This window comes from Heteronotia binoei, chromosome 6 (genome assembly GCF_032191835.1).
Source record: "Heteronotia binoei isolate CCM8104 ecotype False Entrance Well chromosome 6, APGP_CSIRO_Hbin_v1, whole genome shotgun sequence".
In the NCBI taxonomy this organism is placed as follows: domain Eukaryota; kingdom Metazoa; phylum Chordata; class Lepidosauria; order Squamata; family Gekkonidae; genus Heteronotia; species Heteronotia binoei.
In genome coordinates, this window is record NC_083228.1 from 40,376,799 (window position 1) to 40,397,969 (window position 21,171).

The 21,171-nt window shown below is 40.3% G+C and overlaps 1 protein-coding gene across 4 annotated transcripts in view; it reads right to left on the reverse strand.

Annotated features, from left to right (window-relative positions):
* The window catches only part of EXOC6 (exocyst complex component 6), a 121,702-nt gene extending 110,490 nt beyond the window's left edge, over positions 1-11,212 (reverse strand). For 2 of the 4 annotated variants that reach the window (XM_060241336.1, XM_060241335.1), the window contains exon 1: positions 11,044-11,212. In XM_060241336.1, coding sequence (XP_060097319.1) covers positions 11,044-11,165 — 122 coding nt within the window. In that variant the 5' untranslated portion in view covers positions 11,166-11,212. Of the gene's footprint in view, positions 1-3,676; positions 3,834-11,043 lie in introns of those variants that run through there. The other 2 variants (XM_060241337.1, XM_060241338.1) reach the window with 2 other exon arrangements.
* Positions 11,213-21,171: the final 9,959 nt, after the last annotated feature.

The window sequence follows — 21,171 nt, forward strand, 5'->3', positions numbered from 1 at the left end:
AATACAAAGAACTTGAATGTTACGCTGGCAATGTAGCATAGCAGACAAGCTCCCTAGGTATCTATCAGAAAGAAGATAAAACCCCCCAAAAGACAAAGGCCCTTCAAATACACAAGAGGCTAACCTTCAAATACACATGAGGCTACCTTCTACTGAATTAGACCATGGGGCCATCAAGGTCAGTATTGTCTATTCAGACTGGCAGTGGGTCTCCAAGGTCTCAGGCAGAGGTCTTTCACATCACCTACTACCGAATCCTTTCAACTGGAGATGCCAGGGAATGAATGTATGATCTTCTGCATACCAAGCAGATGCTCTATCCCACAGCTCTCCCCACCTAAATCATGCAACCTCCAGAAAGCAAAAGTTTCTCAGTTTTACCTTCCCCCTTTTTGTATTGGAGCCCCCATATACAGCTGGCCAGTGACATGGTTCATTAGTGGCAAGTTAAACACCTGCTGCGCACCTGACATTCTTGCAGGGCAGTCCTGAACATAAGTACAGTTAATGGACTTTAAAGGATGCAGCACTGCTTAGGAATGCATTGTTGGGACTTCTACTAATGCAAGATTAAAGACCAAGTGTGGGTGAACACACATTATCTCTTACACAACATCTCCCAAATGGTACAATTAAATATACAATAAGTATACGTATACTTTTAAAAGTATACCATTTGCAATTTAGTTCATTACACCCTAAAGTAGTTGAATTACATTTCAGTTTTTGAAACCAACACCTCACTGCACAAAATGCATTTACAGTACAGGACTCAGATTGTGCATTAGGGACCGCAGACTAAAAACAGTCCTGCAAACTGAATCTTAGCATGTAAGTGACCTATTAAGAGCTACAAAATGCTGTTAATACTATAACTCTCCTGCTCATGCTAAATACTTAGCCCAAGTTCCAAATGCACCTTTGCTCTAGGGTAGCAAGCTCAAATAATTTAAAACTGATTTTATTCATAGGGTTGTAGCAAATACAAAACCCTATTTCTGACCCTTAATAAATAAAAAGTGGGTGGTAAGCATCCTTCATACAGGTGAAGGATACTAGTGTTATAAATTAAATGGGGGGAGCTCAGTGTTTACTGATACTTTAAATTCTTAAGATGCAAAAAACCATTCATTGTTTCCATCATAACGACTGAGAATCACTTGATCAGAAGAAAGTTAACACTAAGGCGATGACACCAAAGATACTTCTGCATAACTGCTGAAACTGTTCAGTCTTGCGGACGAAGAAAGTATTCACAATGTGTACAATATGAAATTCTTTTATCTGTGCAGTTTCTGTACTGTGCAACAAAACAGAAAGCTGATATAATGTAGTTATTGTATTAAAGTGTTTCTGTTCTTATGTGTTCGAAAACTTCTCTTCCATTAGTTACTGGCTCTTAAGGGAGACTTGAAGCCATTCATTAAGGCGGCAAAATTTTAGTATCAGAACTAAAATCTTCAAAATGAGCAACAACATCAAAAAACAAAGTGTGGGTGCATGTGCACACACCAACTAGCCAAAAGCCAAGATAAACATAAAAGTCTTAGCCTGGGACTTGAAACTAAAGAGACATATAGCAGCATATCACGCATACAGTAGGATTAAAGACATTCCACTCAGCACTGCTACCTAAAGAGGTATTTTGGGAATCATTGCCACCAGACTTTGGAAGTTAGCTACCAACTAACTTTGACATCCACCTGATGAAGGTTCCAGAACTCAAGAAGGTTCAAAGGAGAGCAGGTGATACCTCAAAAGTGCCCAGCACACATGCCATTGAAAGCTGCACTGCAACTTATGCACAACTAAGAACTGCACACCATTGCTTTCATGAACCTCATACAAGTGTTGTGATCAAAAGACACAACCCACTACAAACATCAGTCGGCTTTCCACAAAACTGAACTCACTGTTTGGGGTGAGGATGGAGTGGTTTGGAGAAAGGAAAATGAAGCTGTGTGTTTCAAAGTGGTTGCAAAGCTTTCCAAGAAAACTATATCAACAAAATCTCTACTGAAGCATTTGAGACAAATACTAATTGGGCAAAAGAAATTTAAAATTATATGGATGGAGTGTGGGTGTTCACTCCCTAAAGCATGTCATCTCCACTGGCTTTGACAGCTTGCCTAATTCTTTTTACTGGACTGTGCCCTAAAGATAACCAAGAAGAGAAAGAAGGCACCCACTTTTTCTACCAGGAATGAGGACTTTACTTAGCTATCCCAGAGCTCAAGCTGATAGCTCTGATTGAGCATTTCTCCTCTTCAGCTGATTCCAAAACATTCATCTGCTCAGAGTTAGTGTAGTGCAATGTCACTCTAGGATCTGGGAGACCCAGTTTCAAATCCCCACTCTGCCATAAAGCTTGCTGGGTGACCTTGGGCGCAATGATATTTTTAACATGAATGTGAAAACATTAAAACCTAGAGAGCCTTTTAGATAAGTGTCAGAAAGGTGCATCAGGAAACATCCACCAACAACCAATGTCTCACTTGATCATCATGAAAACTATTTCATTATACAAGAAAGAAAGGTGTGTCATGGGCAGGATGGAGGAATACGAGCATCACTATCAACTCTCCCAGCCACTAATAAGATGCTCATCTCTTCCAAGGATCTGCCCACCTGACAGTGTGGCAATGAATAATAATTAGAACAACAGGTTTACTCCACTTGCTTCATCAACAATAACACTACACTGATGCATACTATAAACTACATTGTTAGGACCAAAATGTTATAGTTTTTTTAAAAACGGCTCAAAGGATCACCCTTCCAAGAAACTGATTTACAAGTCCAGTGAGTACCTCAGTAGCTAGACGCACCCACCGACTTTGACAGATCCAAAAATACATACATCTCTATGATCCCACATCCCTGCTCTATCACAAAAACCTATGCTCTTTCACAGTTATTTTATACAGTTGAAGGCACCAGGGCCTGTTAGCCTTCCAAATGTCAGAAAAGAAAATAGGGAGCGGTGACTCACAGAATTACTTTCCCCTCCACACTCCCCTCTCCCCAATTTTCTGACTGATACCAAATTAGTTTCAGTAGTAGCAATAAAGGGAATCCCCCCAATTGTGCTCAGGCAGGTTGCTTATCCCTTCTGCGGGATTCTCTAAAATGGTCTCTTCCTTCTTTCTCTGACAACTCCCCAAAGAGGCAACACATTAAAAAAAACAACAACACAAGAGCTTAAGATTCCCCCCCACCCCTCAGGCCATGGTCGCTACAAGTGCCTTTTCTCAGCTCTTGGCTTGCCTGCCTTCAGAGAACTGTCACGGGAGGTGCCAAGACCACCCCCTCCTTTTCAGAAGACCCCGCAGAGGACCCGACTTGAAGATTCCTGGCAAACAGCTACAACACCTAGGTGAGGTGTGCAACCAGAAGGGCCAGCATTGCTCCCCACGACGATGGGAAGGACAAGGGGTCCCCGCAGGAGGAGCTAAAAGCTAGGGGGAACCCCTTCCCCTCAGTTTGACACGGAGGGGGCGCCTCTCCCTGGTGGTTGCTCCCCGCAGTCAGGGTGCGTGTGTCTTGGGAGGAGCTGTCATTGCTCCCTGCCAAAGCCCCTGTTCTGAAGCTGGATAAATGGAAGGGGGGGAGCCACGTGCGGCCCCTCCTCTCGCCCAAAGGCCGGGGTCTCCCCCTCCTGCCCCGACTCGCTCACCTCAAGGTGGGTCCCACACAGGCCGTCTCCGTGCTCTCTATCTCCTGCAGGATCCGCTCATGCTCTGGCAGGCTCTCCGCCATCTTGGATGGGAGGGAAGCAGGCGGAGGGCGACACAGCGAGAGAGAAAGGCGGGGAGGGGCGGGACGACGAGGCGGGGCCAGTCGCTCTGGAGCCGCTGCCGGCGAATGAGTGAGCTGGGTGGCAGGCAAACCTGCCGCCCTTAGGAAGTTCTTGTTGGGCTCGGGCTGGAGGCGCTGGGCTAGGCGAGGCTCTGCGGGGCTGGGAGGAATTGGAGAAGGAATAAAGGTAGACTACTGATGACTGGGCCGCTTGCACCTCAACGCAAGGTCATAAGGCGCACCTAGCGCTAGAGGGTTTTAGCTGAGACACCTTGGGCGCGTTCACACTTCACTAAATAATGCTTTTTGCAACTGGATTTTTACTGTGTAAGAATAGCAAAAATCCAGTTGCAAAATGCATTATTTAGTGCAGTGTGTGAACGTATGATCTAGCATGCATCCATTCTGCTCCTCAGGCCGGCACAGGGCTTGCTCTGGAAAGGTGTCTCATTGAGTTGCCAGCGGTCTTCCGAACTGAGTTTTTTGCGTCATCCAATTCTCTACAGAGTTAGGAGAGTTCCAGGCCCATTGGAAGCGAATCAGTGGGGCAGGCTTGAGGCGCGCCTAACTGTGCGGAGGACTTGACACCCAAAATAAGAGGCGTACCGGGGTTTACGTCTTTCTGGAAGATCATCTGGAAGTGGAAGGAAGGTTGTTTGCGGTGAATAACCTACGCACGCTTACTCAGAAGAAAACGTCGTCACTGAGAAATAAGTCTCAAGGTAGATCACAGCCCGCGTGTTTTACGACTGAACATCTGCAGGGAAAACAGTTTGTAGGATTGGAGTGATGTCTAGGAGCACTGGGAAGAACGCTGCGTTCCCTGCATCTTATTTAGAAAAATGACATCATATTTGGTTTTATGTACAGGCTCTTGTGAAGCTATATTATAAATACTAGTAGTAATCATAATACATTTCAGAGACTGTTTATCTCCCTACACCTATTGGTTTATCTACAGGCTCTTGTGAAGCTATATTATAGATACTATTAATAATCATAATAAAGTTCAGAGGATGTTTATTTCCTTGCACCAATTCAGGCATTGATGAGGTTTTATGAGAGATCTTATTCTTCTACATTTGCAGAAATGTGTGTAAATGGGTATGGCTGAGTAAAAATTGCAAAATAAAGGATGGTTGCATTTATCATCGAGCTTAGCGCTGTGGTTATTGGAACAGTACTTGTCAGTGGAGACCGCAGGACACTGAGAAGTGAAATACAAGTGTAGATATAAGTGGGGTGACATGCAAGGACTTGTGAGAGGGGGCATTTCACTTTCCCATATTCCCCTTCTCACTTTTTTTCCTTCTCTTGACATCCTTTGCATATTCTTCCCTTTCTCTGCTTCTTTTTGTCCTTCCTAGCTATCCTTTATCATTCCCCTGCCTTCACCTATATTTATTATATATTTACTTTGTCTATAAGCCACTTTCCTCCACAATGGGGATCTTAAGTGGCAAACAACATTCCCCCCTTCCTCCTTATATCCTCAGAACAACCTTGTGAAGTAGGCTAAGGTTGTGTGACTAGCCTAGAAAACTTCCATAGCAGAAGGGGTGAAAGCCACCAGGTTTGGGTGAGCCTTGCAAGTCACATGGTTACAAAGAGGCAGTTTAAGTCACCCCAAGTATGGCAGGCAAGCACCCCAGAAAAGCATGTCTACTCCAGACATGCACATCTGTCTGCTATCCCGCCCCCATCCCATCCCCAACTTACTAGGAGCTGGCTTTAAAAGGCACCACTTTCAAAGCGGTGCCTTTTTGCTGGGATGCCTCCAAGGCATTTCCCCAGTCATCTGGATGTCTGGGAAGTGCCCAGGAAGCGCCCGGGGAGCTGCAGATGGGGCACATGAGCGCTCTGGATGCTCCCTGGGTACCTGCAACCCATCCCTCTTCCACAGGCCATCAAGGCACTCCTTTTCTGGGCACCTCACTTCCAGGCCCCCTTGTTGCCACCTGGAGCTGCCCATCTGTAAGCAACCTATAAGTCATCCCTTAAAGAACAATCCTTGAAAATGCCCTACCTGTTAGGGGCAAAAACCTAGGCTTGGAGGTTAATAATACCATTATGGTTGCTTAGCATTCTTAAAGCTAAGATTCTTAAAGCTACAGGCACTTTCTATGGGGGGGGGCGGGGTTAACCACCACCAATGTGTTCTCACCCCAGCTTTAAGATCTTTCTACAAACCTGTGTTTTTCTCAGGTTTGTAGAAATTTCTGGTTAACTGGTGCTTGGTTCCCACCTCCAATCTTAAGTAGCCATACATGGGGCTTCATTGAGAATTAGATATATTGATGTTAATAAATCTGTACCGTGTAAAATAATAACCTACACTTCTGAGGTTGCACAAGATGCTTCTTGCATACCTGAGGTATAGGATTTCCAGATAAGTTTAAGTTTTATCAGTTTCCCACAATAAATCACTGGTGTGAACTTCAGGTTGAAAGAGGGAGCAATTTTTATTTAATTTACTAGACATGCTTCAGCTAAAAAGCTATCAAAACAATATAGTAAAAGGAAGACTGCAGGAGAAAAAACTGTCTCCACAAAAGTCTCAGGCAAAATGGGCCCTCCTGGCTCCTGTGGACAATTAAAGCAGGGGGAGCAATTGGCTTTAAGAGACCCAAGCTGAGGACATTGTCCCAAAATATATCACCTTTGCTACTTACTCTATGAGAGCAAGAGCCCTCTCAGTTGCAGACCCAATACTTTGGAACACCCTTCCAGAAGCCATCAGAGCCCTGCAGGATTTATCACAGTTCCGCAGGGCCTGCAAGATTGAACTGTTTCGGATGGCATATAACATCTAATGGGAGAGGGCTGCCACCACATCTGGATCCATAGCGCTTTTATTACTAACTACCCAGGATCTGTGCACGTAAGAAAGAAAATATTATATGATCTGCCTGAAGTAGCACCATTGCTATTTATCTGATTGTTTTAATATTGTTTTTGTTTACTATTTTATGTTGTTAGCCGCCTTGAGTCTGTATGGAATGGGCGGGATATAAATATAATGTAAATAATTAATAAATAAATAAATGATGCCATAGAAAAGCCCTTTTCAGTCATTAGGATTTAGACATTCTTTTCCCAGATACTGGGAGAGTATGCTGCCAGGATCTCTTGACAGATGTATTTACTATTGTATGGGGATAGAGCAATGTGCATTTCGCGAGCTATAAGTCTCCAGAAGCAATTCCTAAGGGAAATACCCAATTGAACGCCTTGGTTCTGGAATTTAATCAGTGTTTTGGGGAGGAAATCATATTTTATACTGTGTATGTTTTATTCTTATTATAGTATTGTCTAATCATATTTTATACTGTGTATGTTTTATTCCCATTATAGTATTGCCTGATTGTATTTTATTAAGTTATTTGTATTTAATTGATTGGTCTTTGACCATATTAAACTTTCATTCAAGAGCAATGTGCATATTTTTTCCACTACACTGCAATTACAAATAAGAAACTAAAACTGGAAAATGTGTTATGTTGTCCTACTAAAAAAAATGGCAACTGCATACTGAGAGTATCGCACATACTGCGCTCATCCAGAATGCAGAGTAGGAGCACCAAAATTATAGTAGTTTGAAAGGGCCTAAAAGAATTGTGTGTAATCAGAACTCCTCAGCTTCCTAGGAGGACTGATTCATATCAAGATCTTAATTCCTTTATTGAACTTTTCCTCTCCTGAAACAATTGCAATGCTACTTGGCTGTCAGTCAAGTATAATGCATTGCTTACAATAAATAATGTGATAAAATGTTGTTATACGTATAACAAACAAAGCAAAAAAAGATTATGAGGTAAGAAAGCAGTGCAGTGTAAGCAACATAAAAAATAAGCAATGCACCAAAATTGCCTAAAATTTTCAGAAACATTGAAGTTAGAATCCTGATCACTTCCTGAAAAATGGCTGCTTCCAGTAGTAAAAAATCACTCCCACTGTGAAAGCAGTGGGACTTGGGAGGGAAGAGTAGAGCTCAGCCACATGATCATACTCCGAGTCCTCTCATTATTGAGGATGAGTATGCAGGGAGATATTGTATATGGAAGTTCCAGTTGCTCCACTTTGCATTTCCCTGTTTGAATGATATCAAAGGAGGAACCTGAAGAGTCACTACTCATGTTCAGTGTGGAAGCTCCCCAAAAATGTGGGGGATAAGTAGTTCTCCATGCATGGGAAAATTCCCACATGGAAGCTCATTTTCATGAGATGAAAGTTGATGACAGCTCATTTTCAGGGGGTGGGGTTTGTTTGTTTGTTTGTTTGTTTTTAGCTGCTGCAATGTCTTCCAGATAGGGTTGCCAAGTCCACTAAAAGAAATATCTGGGGACTTTGGGGGTGGAGCCAGGAGCAAGGTTGTGACAAGCATAATTGAACTCCAAAGGGAGTTCTGGCCATCACATTTAAAGGGACCGCACACCTGTTACATGCCTTCCCTCCATTTGGGAATAATGAAGGATAGGGGCACCTTCTTTGGGAACTCATCGAATTGGACCCCCTGGTCCAATCTTTTTGAAACTTGGAGGATGTTTTGAGAAGAGACACTGAATGATATGCTGCAAATGTGATGCCTCTACCTCAAAACACAGCCCCTCTGGAGCCCCAGATATCCGCAGATCAATTTTCCATTATACCCTGTGGGAATTGGTCTCCATAGGGAATAATGAAGTATCCTGCAGACATTTCCCTCCCCCCCCCCACTTTCTGATGACCCTGAAGCGGGGGGGGGGGCCTCCAAACCAGAAGATCCTGTGCTCCCAGCTGGGGATTGGCAACCCTACTTCCATATGACATTAGAAAATGTATTTCCTTTCTGCATTTTAAGAGCAGATGCAAGAACTGAACTTTTTATAAGGGTTTTTTGGCTCATATGATGACTTTCAAATGCAACTGCATGGAATTTTAAAAATGTATTATTGCTGCTTATTTTTACTATTTTTTATTATTGGTTGATTGTTTTTACCCACCAGAGTCCTGGGAGAAAAGTAGGTTTATAAATGTTTTATTCCTTTCCTGAAAAAACAGCTTGTCCCTCTAAAGAGCACCCTGGCACTTTTGTTTTTGCCTCACAACCCAGTCCCAATCCCTGGGCATTGGCACGTTGGCTGATATGAACGTAGTGCTGACTCTGGTAGCAAGTTTTGTGTGCTTGTTCAGCAGAGGGGAAATATCCATAGAAAAGACCCAGCTCCAAGGTTCAGAAGGTATAGAAACTGCAGCATAGTCCATATAGTTTTTTTGGCCACTGTGCGACACAGATTGTTGGACTGGATGGACCACTGGCCTGACCCAACATGGATTCTCTTATATTCTCATAGCAACTCTACCACAACCCACCAATTATGGTGCAACAAACATAGAAGAAGCCAACCAATGCAGGTACTTCCCTGATGTCACACTGCTGCCACTCATGTGTAGAACACACTAGGGGAAAGAACAGAGGCAATACAGCACTATCTGCTGTAAAGAGGACTTGTGACATGACCAGTGTTCCGTCTAAGCTGAGTTAGTGTGAGGTAGCTCTCAGATTTTTAGCCTCCAGCTCACACATTTTTGTCTAAGCTCAGGAAGGATGACCCCAGAACACACTAATTTATGCAGTAGCTCACAACTTTAATGCCAGTAGCTCACAAAGTAGAATTTTTGTTCACAAGACTCTGCAGCTTAGAGGGAACATTGGACATGACCAGTGGGAAATTGGAATGAACACACTCCAGGGAGCTCTGCACATGTGGGCCTGGGTCCCTTCCATCCATGCTTCCTTTTGCAAGCCGGGCACCATTGGAAACAAACCATGGCCACTGTGACCATAGCACTTACATGTTTCCACAGTTCTATGAAGGTAAAGGCACTAAATTTTCAGCATAGTATCTGGTTCCACCCCTTCAAAAAACCTGTCAAGTTTCAAAAAGATTGGATCAGGAGGTCCGCTTCTATGAACCCCAAAAGAAGGTGCCCCCATTCATTATTTCCAATGGAGGGAAGGCATTTAAGAGGCTCATGGTCCCTTTCAATGAGGTGGCCTGAACTCCCTTCAGAGCTCAGTCATGCCTGTCACAACCTTGCTCCTGACTCCACCCCCAAAGTCCCCAGATATTTCCTGAGTCAGACCTGGCAACCATATTGTAGAAACATACTAGCAGTGCAATCCTAAAAGCACTTTCTTGGGAATAAGCCCTGCTGAGCAGACCTGAGTAGGATTCTGAGTAGCTTTACTTTGGATTGTTCTCTGAAGGTATTCTCTTTATAGCCCGTGCTTAATCCTGCAACACTACTCAGCTGAGTCAGAAATTAAACGTACCTAAAAATTGTTCTCTGCCTTATTTACACTATGGAGAGATGCATGCATATTACTGGGAAAATTAAAAAGACTTACAACTATGACTTCATAGTATTTCTAGCATAATCATCTTTGCAAACTGACACTCACATGCAGACATGCTATTTTAAAAGACTTGTGCACATCCTAAAAATAAACTTGAACTTGATACCTTGTAAACTAATATATAACATGACCAGTAAAATGAAAAGATACTTTCTCTTTATTTACCAACCCTAAATCAGACTTTTCCCTGCAGCCGCTGTGGCCGGACCTGCCTGTCCCACATTGGTCTTGTCAGCCACCAGCGAGCCTGCAGCAAACGTAGACTATTGCACCCTTCTTAAATCTTCGTTCGCGAAGCCAAGCCGAGAGAGAGAGAGAGACCTATTACTGTATTTTAACACACTGAATGCAAATTTGCTCTTACTTTAATGTCTGTATTCTCTTCCTAAAAGTAAGTGTAACTTGAATACTCAAAGCTATATTGGTAGGTATATGAAATACACCCCCCCCCAACTGCCATTGCCTGGTTCTCAGTTTTATTATAGATTCCAAACAGAGATTTAAGATAAGTTATCAATTCACATATGACAAACAACGAAGTGCCATCAGCAAGAAAAATGCCTCTTAGCAAAACCTTCCCCCAAACAGACAAAAGAACCCAATGGAAGAACCAGAACAGTGCTTGATGAAGAACAACATTTTAAATGCATTGCTTGGAATGTATAAATTGAAATCTGAAATCCAGTGAGGTGTTCAAATTTATCATACCAGTCTCTTGGTTGCCTTAGGAACAGAAGTTGGGCAGAGGAACCCTGTGTAAAGCTCTGTGTTTTATAGCTAAAAAAGAAAACCCCAACAACAGAATGAAGAATACACAGCAGAATGAAGTACGTTCATTCACTTACCCTAAAGTGATTCCTAGAGGCAGCTCCAAGTACTTAATTTCCCCGAGGACAGTTTCATATATGTTATCTTTGCTTTCTTCGGCATAAAATCCTGCCAGGTTTGGATTGGCATTTGTCTCCATGGTCCAATATTAAATTGTTCCAGTATTAGCGGAGGACTACTGTTAATTAGAATCATCTGCATGAAATATCCTCTCCCCAGTAGAGGGAAAACAAACTCTCCAGACTCCTCCTGAAGATGACCTGCAAGTGTTAACGCAGCTGTCATTTCCCATCTTGCTTTGGTAACCTTTTGCTGATGACTCTGAACTCAGTTGCCTTCTTAATGCCAGATTTAATTATTACAATATAACAGGGAACATATTGATTAAAACACTAGTCTTGTAAATCCACAATATCTGTAAGATCCACAGCAATAAAGTGTATCTATAGGATGGGGGGGGGGGAGCACAAGATCATTTTAAAATGATAAGTTCTTTGCCAACATCAAGTTCTGAGTTCCCTGTGCCAAATGGCATGGTGAAGTCACATTTTCCATGCTTAGCATTTTCCTGTTACATTGCAAAAGGTCCACAAGAATCAAGGAAATAGATTGCATTGGGTAAAGTGCCAACAGAAAATACACATATCAACATGTGTTGCTCTGAAACCTTCTAATGTGGTCTCAGCAATGCATTTTAATGGCAGTGATATTCAAAATATATGATTTGGGGAGTGTCATTCTTCTGATATTAATTTTATCCAAAAATGGTTCCAGATACTGTTTTAGTGGCAGACTACAGGCAACAGTGAGCAACACAAGTTCAAAAAATGAAGTTCACCATTTTGTAAAACTGGAAAGGGGCAGTGGCATTGCCTGAAAACCAGTGTTCCCTCTAAGCTGAGTTAGTGTGAGCTAGCTCACAGCTTTTTTAGCCTCCGGCTCACACATTTTTGTCTTAGCTCAGGAAAAATGGCCGCAGAGCAAACTTGTTTATGCAGTAGCCCACAACTCTAACGCCAGTAGCTCATAAAGTAGAATTTTTGCTCACAACACTCCACAGTTTAGAGGGAGTATTGCTGAGAACCCTACAAGAAATAAATGGAAAAAATGTGTTTGCAATATTTACTGGATTGGCACCAACATTTCAATATTTTGTGTAATATTAGGCCTGTCTTTTATTTTAAAAACCATTAGGACTGTCTAGTGATAAAAGGTTTTAGTGATAGTGAAAGTAGTGAAAAGTAATTTTCAATTTAAGGAAAAAATCTATCAAGCTTTATTAAAAGGAAAACCTATCCTTAATAGCTTATTTTCCATTCCTTCCAACATTATATACAAAACCTTTCACAGTTATGTATGGTATGTATTATCTATTTGTGTGGGATTTGTATTGCTCTTTGTATCTTGCTCTTTCTGTGTTGTTTTCTACTTTTGTAATTTCATTTTCTGCATTATTTGACATACCATGTCTGATCTTTTTTGCATTGTTACTGAATTTTGTACTTCAAGTTCTGCTGCGTTGCTTATTAGATGTCAGCTCAGTTCCATCTTTATTACGGCCCACAGGCCATTTATGTGCAGAGTACTTATTAGATGTCTCTGCCTTGAGTCTCAGAAAGGCACACTATAACTTAAGTAAATAAATAAAATAACACAGTGAGATCAAAATGGTCCCAGAAGAAATAAAAGTGCCTTTAAACCCTACCTATTAAATATGGCCTTGATGGATTAATCTGCTATTACACATGAATTGACTGTAAAGCTTTATTGATGGTTGGAATAAATGTTAGTTTTTAAGGTGCCCCTGGACTTTCATTTAATTTTGCTACATCAAACTAACACAGCTGACCTTTTGCAGACACAAGAGGCTCCACATGTCAGCCCCTGCTAGTCCAAATAGTAGGCTGTGGAGGACTCGTGTGTGTGTGTGTGATGCCATCAAGTCACTTTCAGTTTATGGTGATCATGAACACATGTACTGAATCAGACCCTTGGTCCATCAAGGTCAGTATTGTCTTCTCAGACTGGCAGAGGTCCAGGGTCTCAGGCTGAGGTCTTTCAGATCAGCTTCTACTTTTTCCTTTTAATGGGAGATGAACCCGGGACCATGTCAAACAGATACTCTGCCATTGAGTCATGTCTCCTTCTGTGTGAATTAATGTCCTCCAAAACATCCTATTGTTAACAGCCTTGCTCAAGTCTTGCAAACTGAGGGTTGTGACTTCCTTTATTGAGTCAATCCATGTCATGTTGGGTGTTCTCTACTGCCTTCCACTTTTCCTAGCGTTATTGTCTTTTTCAATGATCCTTGTCTTTTCATAGTATTACCAAAGCACAATACATTTAGCTTCTCAGTGGACTAGTAGGACCAAAATACTTGACATAGACCAAATCAATGGCTTGGACTGTGAAACTGCTGTGCTTCAATGTGTCTCTTTATCCATGCATCTTTCCTCGTACTTCAGTGCTATAGTCCTCAGGGTAGCTGCCATATGAAGTGACCACAGAATACAATAAAATCCAGATTTAGTGGCAAGTACTTATCCAGCTACTTATGTCATTTTCAGACAATGAACTATATCAGCAAATGCTGGTTTCAGTAACTAAAGGTGCTATTGTTTTTGTATTGACAGACTGGCCTCTTAAATCATTAACCAAGACAACATGCTTGTGACTGATCCATCCAGCCACTGGATGTCACACAAGGACAGATGAAAGGATACCTTGACACTAACAGTTGCAGCCTTAAAATATATAAACCACATACATAAACAAAAGATTAGCTATTAACTTCAGAGTGACTGAAAATACTCAACAGAGTTAGATGATGTTAAAATTATTAACTCAGACAAAATAATTAATAACCGGGACCATGATTAATTCCTTGTGAATAAGGAACAAGGAAGACAGGTGAGTAGTGTTACCCTGGTACTGTGCCAGTCGCAACTCACAGCAAAGGTGACATTTTAATGCTCACTGGGGGTTTAGAAAGGCTGGGTCAGGAATAGGTTCACTAGCATGTCGTATGCAGTTGCATGACTCCTGATTCCCCAGCCTATTTGATCCCATTTCAGCCAGTAAATCCTTCATGCCTTTTTGTAAGAGATGTCATCAATGCCCCTGTTAAGCTGTCGAGTCTTGTGAGCAAAACTTCTACTTTGTGAGTTACTGGTATTATAGGTGTGAGCAAGCAATTTGGCTACTGCATAAATTAGTTGGCTCTGGGGCCATCCTTCTTTTGCTAAGACAAAAATGTGTGAGCTGGAGGCTTAAAAAATTGTGAGCTAGCTCACACTAACTCAGCTTTAGATGGAACACTGGATGCCATTGTCTTGGTAGGGAGAAGAAGAAAAAGATGATATTGGATTTATACCACACCCTTTGCTCTGAATCTCAGAGCGGCTCACAATCTCCTTTACCTTCCTTCCCCACAATGGACACCCTCTGAGGTAGGTGGGGCTGAGAGAGCTTTCACAGAAGCTGCCCTTTCAAGGACCGCTCCGCGAAAGCTATGGCTGACCCAAGGCCATTTCAGCAGCTACAAGTGGAGGAGATGGGAATCAAACCCAGTTCTCCCAGATAAGAGTCTGCGCACTTAACCACAACACCAAACTAGAGGGGCTGTGGCTCAAAAGCAGAGCATCTGTTTAGCATGCAGAAGACCTGGGATCAATCTCTGGTGTCTCCAATTAAAAAAATCAGACAGAAGCTGATGGGAATGACCTCAGCCCAAGGCAGCCACTACTAATCAGTATAGACTATACTGGCCTTGGTGGACCAGTGGTCTGATTCAGTAGGAGGCAGCTTCATACATTCATGGAGCATATGCTGGCAGGGCACTGGTTCTTAGTAGTACAGGACGATTCCTGCAGTTCCCTGATCCGTTGGGGAAGATGGATGTTGACACTGTGAAATACATTGGAGGGTCTAGATTACTTTGAGCTATTGTGTATATTTCTCTATTCTTTCTTGGAAGGTTTTCTAGTTTTTTCATAGGATTTTAATTAAGATTTTAAAGTAGCACTTTGTGACAGTGCCACAGGAATGGGATTTGTTTTAAAAAACAGCAGCAATAAAACCTGGATACAGATTTTCTGGCACTAGATAAATCATGGCTGTCAAATCTTCAAGTCCACATGTATTCTATCTGCACTGAAACAGATACAGAGGTGGCCTAACTGCTGAAATCTGCATTCTGTAGGCTACAGAGCAAACAAGTAAAAATCTTCCTTCCTGTAATACTACAAGTCCTTTCCAGGCAAATTTTTTTTCATGCAAATATGCATACAGGTGTTACTCATTGCTTGATATCCAAACATCTTTCTTTCCTCCAGGTAAGGTTTGTCATTTTCCAAGAATACAATATGAAACTGTCAGAATATGATTCATCGCTAGATAATAGTACATTCATTGCTACAGAGATTGCCACATGGAATATAATTTTGTGAAGGTCACATGCACTATTGTCTGTTGTGTGTCAACCAATAATCAGTGACAGCAACTGAGAGCTCTCACCTCCCTCCATTGCCCATGCCACTTCATGGCCTTTATTAGTCTTGTTTTGAAGGGGTTCTGTGCGTGCTCAGCTTTTTTTTAAAAAAAGAATATTTGAAAGTAAGGCTGTGCTTTCCCCCTGCACTACTACTTTGGGAATCGTGCTGTGCAGAGTGAGGATTCTGTGCTGGATTTATGAAGTTTAGGACAGCACTTTCTTTTTTAAAAAAATTATTTTAAATATCATGAGCAATATATAACATATATTTATTATAGGGAGAGCCAATTTGGTGTGGTGGTCAAGTGCGCAGATTCCCACTCCTACACATGCAACTACTGATTCCCCACTCCTACACATGCAACTACTGGAGTGATCTTGGGTCAGTCATAGCTCTCAGAGCTGTTCTCTCAAGAGCAGTCCTCTCAGAGCTCTCTCAGCCCCACCTACTTCTGTGTCTGTGATGGGGAGGGGAAGGGAGGGAGATTGTAAGCCGCTCTAAGACTCCTTCAGGTAGTGAAGTGTGGGATATAAATCCAATCTGTCTTCTTCCTCTTCCTCTTAAAGAAATGAATAAACAAACATACCAGATCTTTGTAATATCTATGAGAGATAAACATGCATGAAACCTCATAGTACTTTCAATGGCCCTTACCAGCAGCACACACTTAAAAATTATGGTACAGAAATTCCTAAACTATATATACACACACACATTTCCGAGGACATAAATCTCACAGAATTTATTTCCAGGTAACTGTGTTTATAAAAGGATTCAACAGCCAATTTTAAACAGAGTAACATCCTTCTCAGTCCATTGAAGTGAAAGGGTTTAGCAGAGTGGAACTCTGCTTAGCATCTTCAGAACCAGTATTCTAATTGCATGGTCAGACTGCAACCTGAGTATACACAACTTGCTAGACATGTCATCACACCAGTTTCACACCTATGCAATAGCACTAAGCAGGAGAATAAATGTTCCAGTTGGCTTAGCCTGTAGTCATGTTTGACAGACGGATAAATTGTAATCCTGGCATATCTTCTAAGCTGACTTTGTTCCAAATACAAAGCAATCATACTCTTTATAAATAATTCTGTTTACTTTCTGCCACAGTCCTGCTGCAGGGAGGGGATGTGTACAATTTTTTGTAAGGAAGTGCTGATTCATAAACCTGTGTACTATTCTTATTTTTCACCTCTTCACTGATTTGGAAACAAAGCAACATTTTAAAAAGTGTGACCAACTATGAAGGTATAAAAATTTATGAAGGTATGAAGAAGGGGGAGAAAGAAAAATTAAATGATGTAAAAGTCTTTAATATGATACTAAAGAGAATTGTCCTGACTAGTTTTGAGCCAGCCATGCTCTTTTTCAAGAAATATGCTAAATTACAATTTAAAAATAGTTTATAACTAGCAAACCATGTCAAAAGTTGTGAGTGATATACAAGGTATGTCTCATGAGACAAGGCCAGGGAAGGCTTTGAAAGTACAAAGCATCCACAAATGGACAGAAAGCTGGGGAGGGAGATTTTAAAATGATCCAAACCTGCAAAAGAGTGATTACTTTTGATCACAAAGTGCTGGATAGAGTTTTGGGGAGGCAGTAGTGAGAAGTAACCATGAAAGATGAGATCAGCACGGAGGAGTTCGCAGTGGCTAAGGCAAGAGATGACCAACATCTGAACCAGAGCTTTTTCTGGAAGCAAGGAAAAGAAAAATCACATTTTAGCAGTTTTGAAAAAATATGGGAAGGGGGGGACGGGGCGTCGCTTAACAATGGCAGACACATAATTCTGAGCGGGCTCCCACTTTCCCAGAACTAAATCAAATTGCCATAAATCGGATAGAGAGATATGAACAAAAATAAACGCAGAAAATCAGCAGCTAAAAACAACGCAAGAAACGTAAGATCGACAACTGTTGAAGACTTTTTTTGGCCAGAGGAGCAGGGGAAACCCCAACTCCCTTATACACCAGAACAACTAAAAATGGCGCCGGCTGCTAAGGAAGGAGAAAAAGAGCAGATACAACAAGAGTCAAATACTCTTACAAAGCAAGACCTTATGGAACTTAAAGATGACCTACGCACATTTATAAAAGAAGCGGCTGATGATGTCCTACAATCAGTTAAGCAAGATATAGATCAGTTAAAAGCAGCAATGACGGAAACGAACAAAATGGCGGAGCATGCAGCGGAGATCAGTGAAGCAGCAGCGTCCCAAATACAAAGCCTGCAAAGGTCATAAAAAAAATCTTGCAGATAGACTTTTAATTGTAGAAAATAGATGGAGATCGTGTAACCTTAAATTAAGAGGGGTGGAGGAGGACATTGATAATAAAGGGGACCTGGCAAGTTATGTGTCGGTGTGGTTTGGAAAGGCTATCGGAGCGGAGGACAGGGTGGCCCCATCCATTGTTAGAGCCTACAGACTGGGGGCCTTGGCAAGAGCAAGAAGAGATAGCCCTCGTGATATCTTGGTGCAATTCTTATATCCAAGATCAAGAGAAGTTTTAAGAGAAGACAGGAAAATCGGAGGCCTTATGCATTAGGGAAGGAAGATACAGATCTTATTAGATCTCCCTCCAGAGGCAATTCAAAAACGTAGAGCTCTTAATTTCTTTGCCAATAAATTTTTTAAGTCTAATGTGAGATTCAGATGGAGTGCATCTTCGGATATATACGTCTTTCGCAACGGCTCTTTGATGGAGGCCTCAGACATCACATCAGGAAAAACGCTATTGAAGGACTTAGGGATTGTACTGACTCCAGAAGAAGAAACAAAAATCTCCACTAAGACCCCTGAGGATAAATAATAAGTGAAACTCAAACATTCTTCTCCTAAAAATATTTGTTTTTTCTCTCCTCTGGAAACATCAACATGACTGAGATCATTGCGTTTTTGTGCAACATAAATATGTATTTTGTATATTTGAATATTTGTTACCATCTACAGACTTTAGACAAGACTTATAGTAATATTAGACTTAAAATTTAAGAATCTACTACCAATAACTATACTTTTGAAGCTGGAATACTGACAAAATGGACAGAGGTGACATGACTGGAAGACACAAGAGAGGAAAGAAATATTCTCATGTTTTTATTTTTTTTAATTTGAATTGGTATATTATGATGTCCTAAATGTTAAAGTTATTAGAAAATACAGATATACCACGAAACAATACATTTATTAATACATAGTTTAGAGAGCATTACATCTTATAGAGGCAAATTTAATGCTACTACAGGAAAATATCTTACAATATAAATATCTGATTAGACAAAGTGCTTTTATAATTTTATAAATTTACAAATTAGGAATGAATTAATTGGGTAATTAGAAATGTTAAGCTAAATTGAAATGAACTAATATAAGTTAATAATGACTTGTTTTCTGTTTCATACCCACTTCTTTTTCATATCTCTATTTCTTTTACAAACTTAACCTTCTCTTTCTCTGAATCTCCTTCCTTCTTCCCCTTTCTTTTCCTACAACCCCCTCTTTATAAAGACATATGGGACTGGATAATAAATAAAATTGATTTAGGAAGGGGTGTCTGGATACTACTAAATATAAAAGTATGTATGGATCCATACAATTCATTGAAACAACTGACAAGGCTGTTAAATGAAAGTATTTTACAGTATAAATATTTATTTAATATGTGTTTAGCTATATATGAATAATAAATGAATTAATTAGGTAATTATAAAATTTGAACTAAATTGAAATGAATTGACACAAGTTAAAGTATTTTCTTTCTACCCTCACATTCTTTTTCATATTTTTATTCCTTTTTCAAGGCTGGACTTTTCCATTTCTGATGCCCACTACCTCCCCCTCCCTTTTTTTTTTTTTGTCTTTCTCTATCCTCCTTTATAGAAAGGTATATGAGATTGGTCAGTAAGTAAAATTGATATATGTAGGATGGTATATATAATACTAGAAATGAAAGCGTTTATGGATATATAGATAGAGGTTGAATTTATGGATAAGAAAATATAGGTATGATAGATCACTGTTAATAAGTTAACATGATTGTTAAATATAGTTAAAGATGTAGGTGGTAGCTAAAGTTAGATTATGTTTATAATGTTTAAAGAGCATGATTAATGTGAATATAATGGCTTTATTAGAATATTTCATAGATTCCTATATAGTATTGTTATACTTAAGATGTTTTCTGAAATTATACGTACAATTACAAAGTTCTTAAGATAGGCAGTAGAAACACTTCTTTAAGAGAAAGAGAAAGTAGACGGCTTTGCAAAGTAACTTGTTTGTTTTTTCTTTGTTTAAAGAAAATTAAATTAAGCCCCCCGTAGGTAAATTGTTCTTTTCAGACAAGGAAGCTTATATATAGCTTTCTCTCTCTTCCCCCTGTAAAGGGAAGAAATTCTGAAAAGCATCCCTATTTAAGGGAATCACGTTTATAGTTTTCCTGTTAAGTTGTGTTAAGTTAAAATATGGTTGAGCACTTTTAAATCGCCTTAAAGATGGCACACATGTACAAACTTCTTAGTTGGAATTGTAGAGGTCATGACAACATAGTAAAACGCAAAAGTCTTCTTAATACTATGCAAAGAGAGAGGGCAAATATTGTATGTCTTCAGGAGACACATCTGAAAAATGCCAACGAAAGATTGTTATCCTCAAATTGGTTTAAGCAAAACTATTTGGCTGCAGGGACATCAAAATCCAGAGGTGTAGCAATTTTGTTTTCAAAATTGGTACCTTTTCATTGCCAAAAAATAAAGTCTGATCCTAAGGGTCATTATATTTTTGTTAGAGGGGAGCTAGACGGTCAGCCACTTACAGTAGCATCCTTGTATGCCCCAAATGCGAACCAGAAACAATTCTTTAAAGAGACTCTTAACCTCCTAGCAGAATTTCAAATTGGTGAAACCATAATTGGCGCAGACCTAAACTATATAATAGATCCAACACTGGATAAAACACATAAACCAGGGAAAAAAAACAGCAAAAACTATGGAACTATTAAACATAATAGATTCGTTTAATCTGGTAGACATATGACGTTTATTGAACTCGGAAGTCAAGCAATACACATATTATTCTAGTTTACATCAAATCCATACAAGAATTGACTTTCTTCTTGTAACTAAAAGGCTAGCTAATCAGATTTAGGAGGCTGATATAGGACCACGCATAATCTCAGACCACTCATGGGTAACATGTATGCTCTCCACCCAAAATGATGACAAGCAAGGATATCATTAGAAATTAAACAAATTATTATTGCAAGATGAATTGATATGTGAAAAAATAACAGCTTCAATACAGGAATATTTTAAATTTAATTCGACTAAAGACGTATCACAGGAGACTTTATGGGAGGCATTCAAAGCTGTTATAAGAGGGCAGTTAATAGCAATTGAATCCACCTATAAAAAAGAGAGGCAAGCATTATTAACAGAAATTACTAGTAAAATTAAGCATCTGGAACTTCAATATGCTAAAAAAGGAGGCAAAAAACTGCTAAGAATTCTAGAACAGGAACGTAAAAAATTAGACCTATTAGAAACATCCAAAATACAAAAAAAATTAATGATACTTAACCAAAAATATTTTACCAAAATACAGGTCTATTAACAACAACAACAACAACAACAACAACAACAACAACA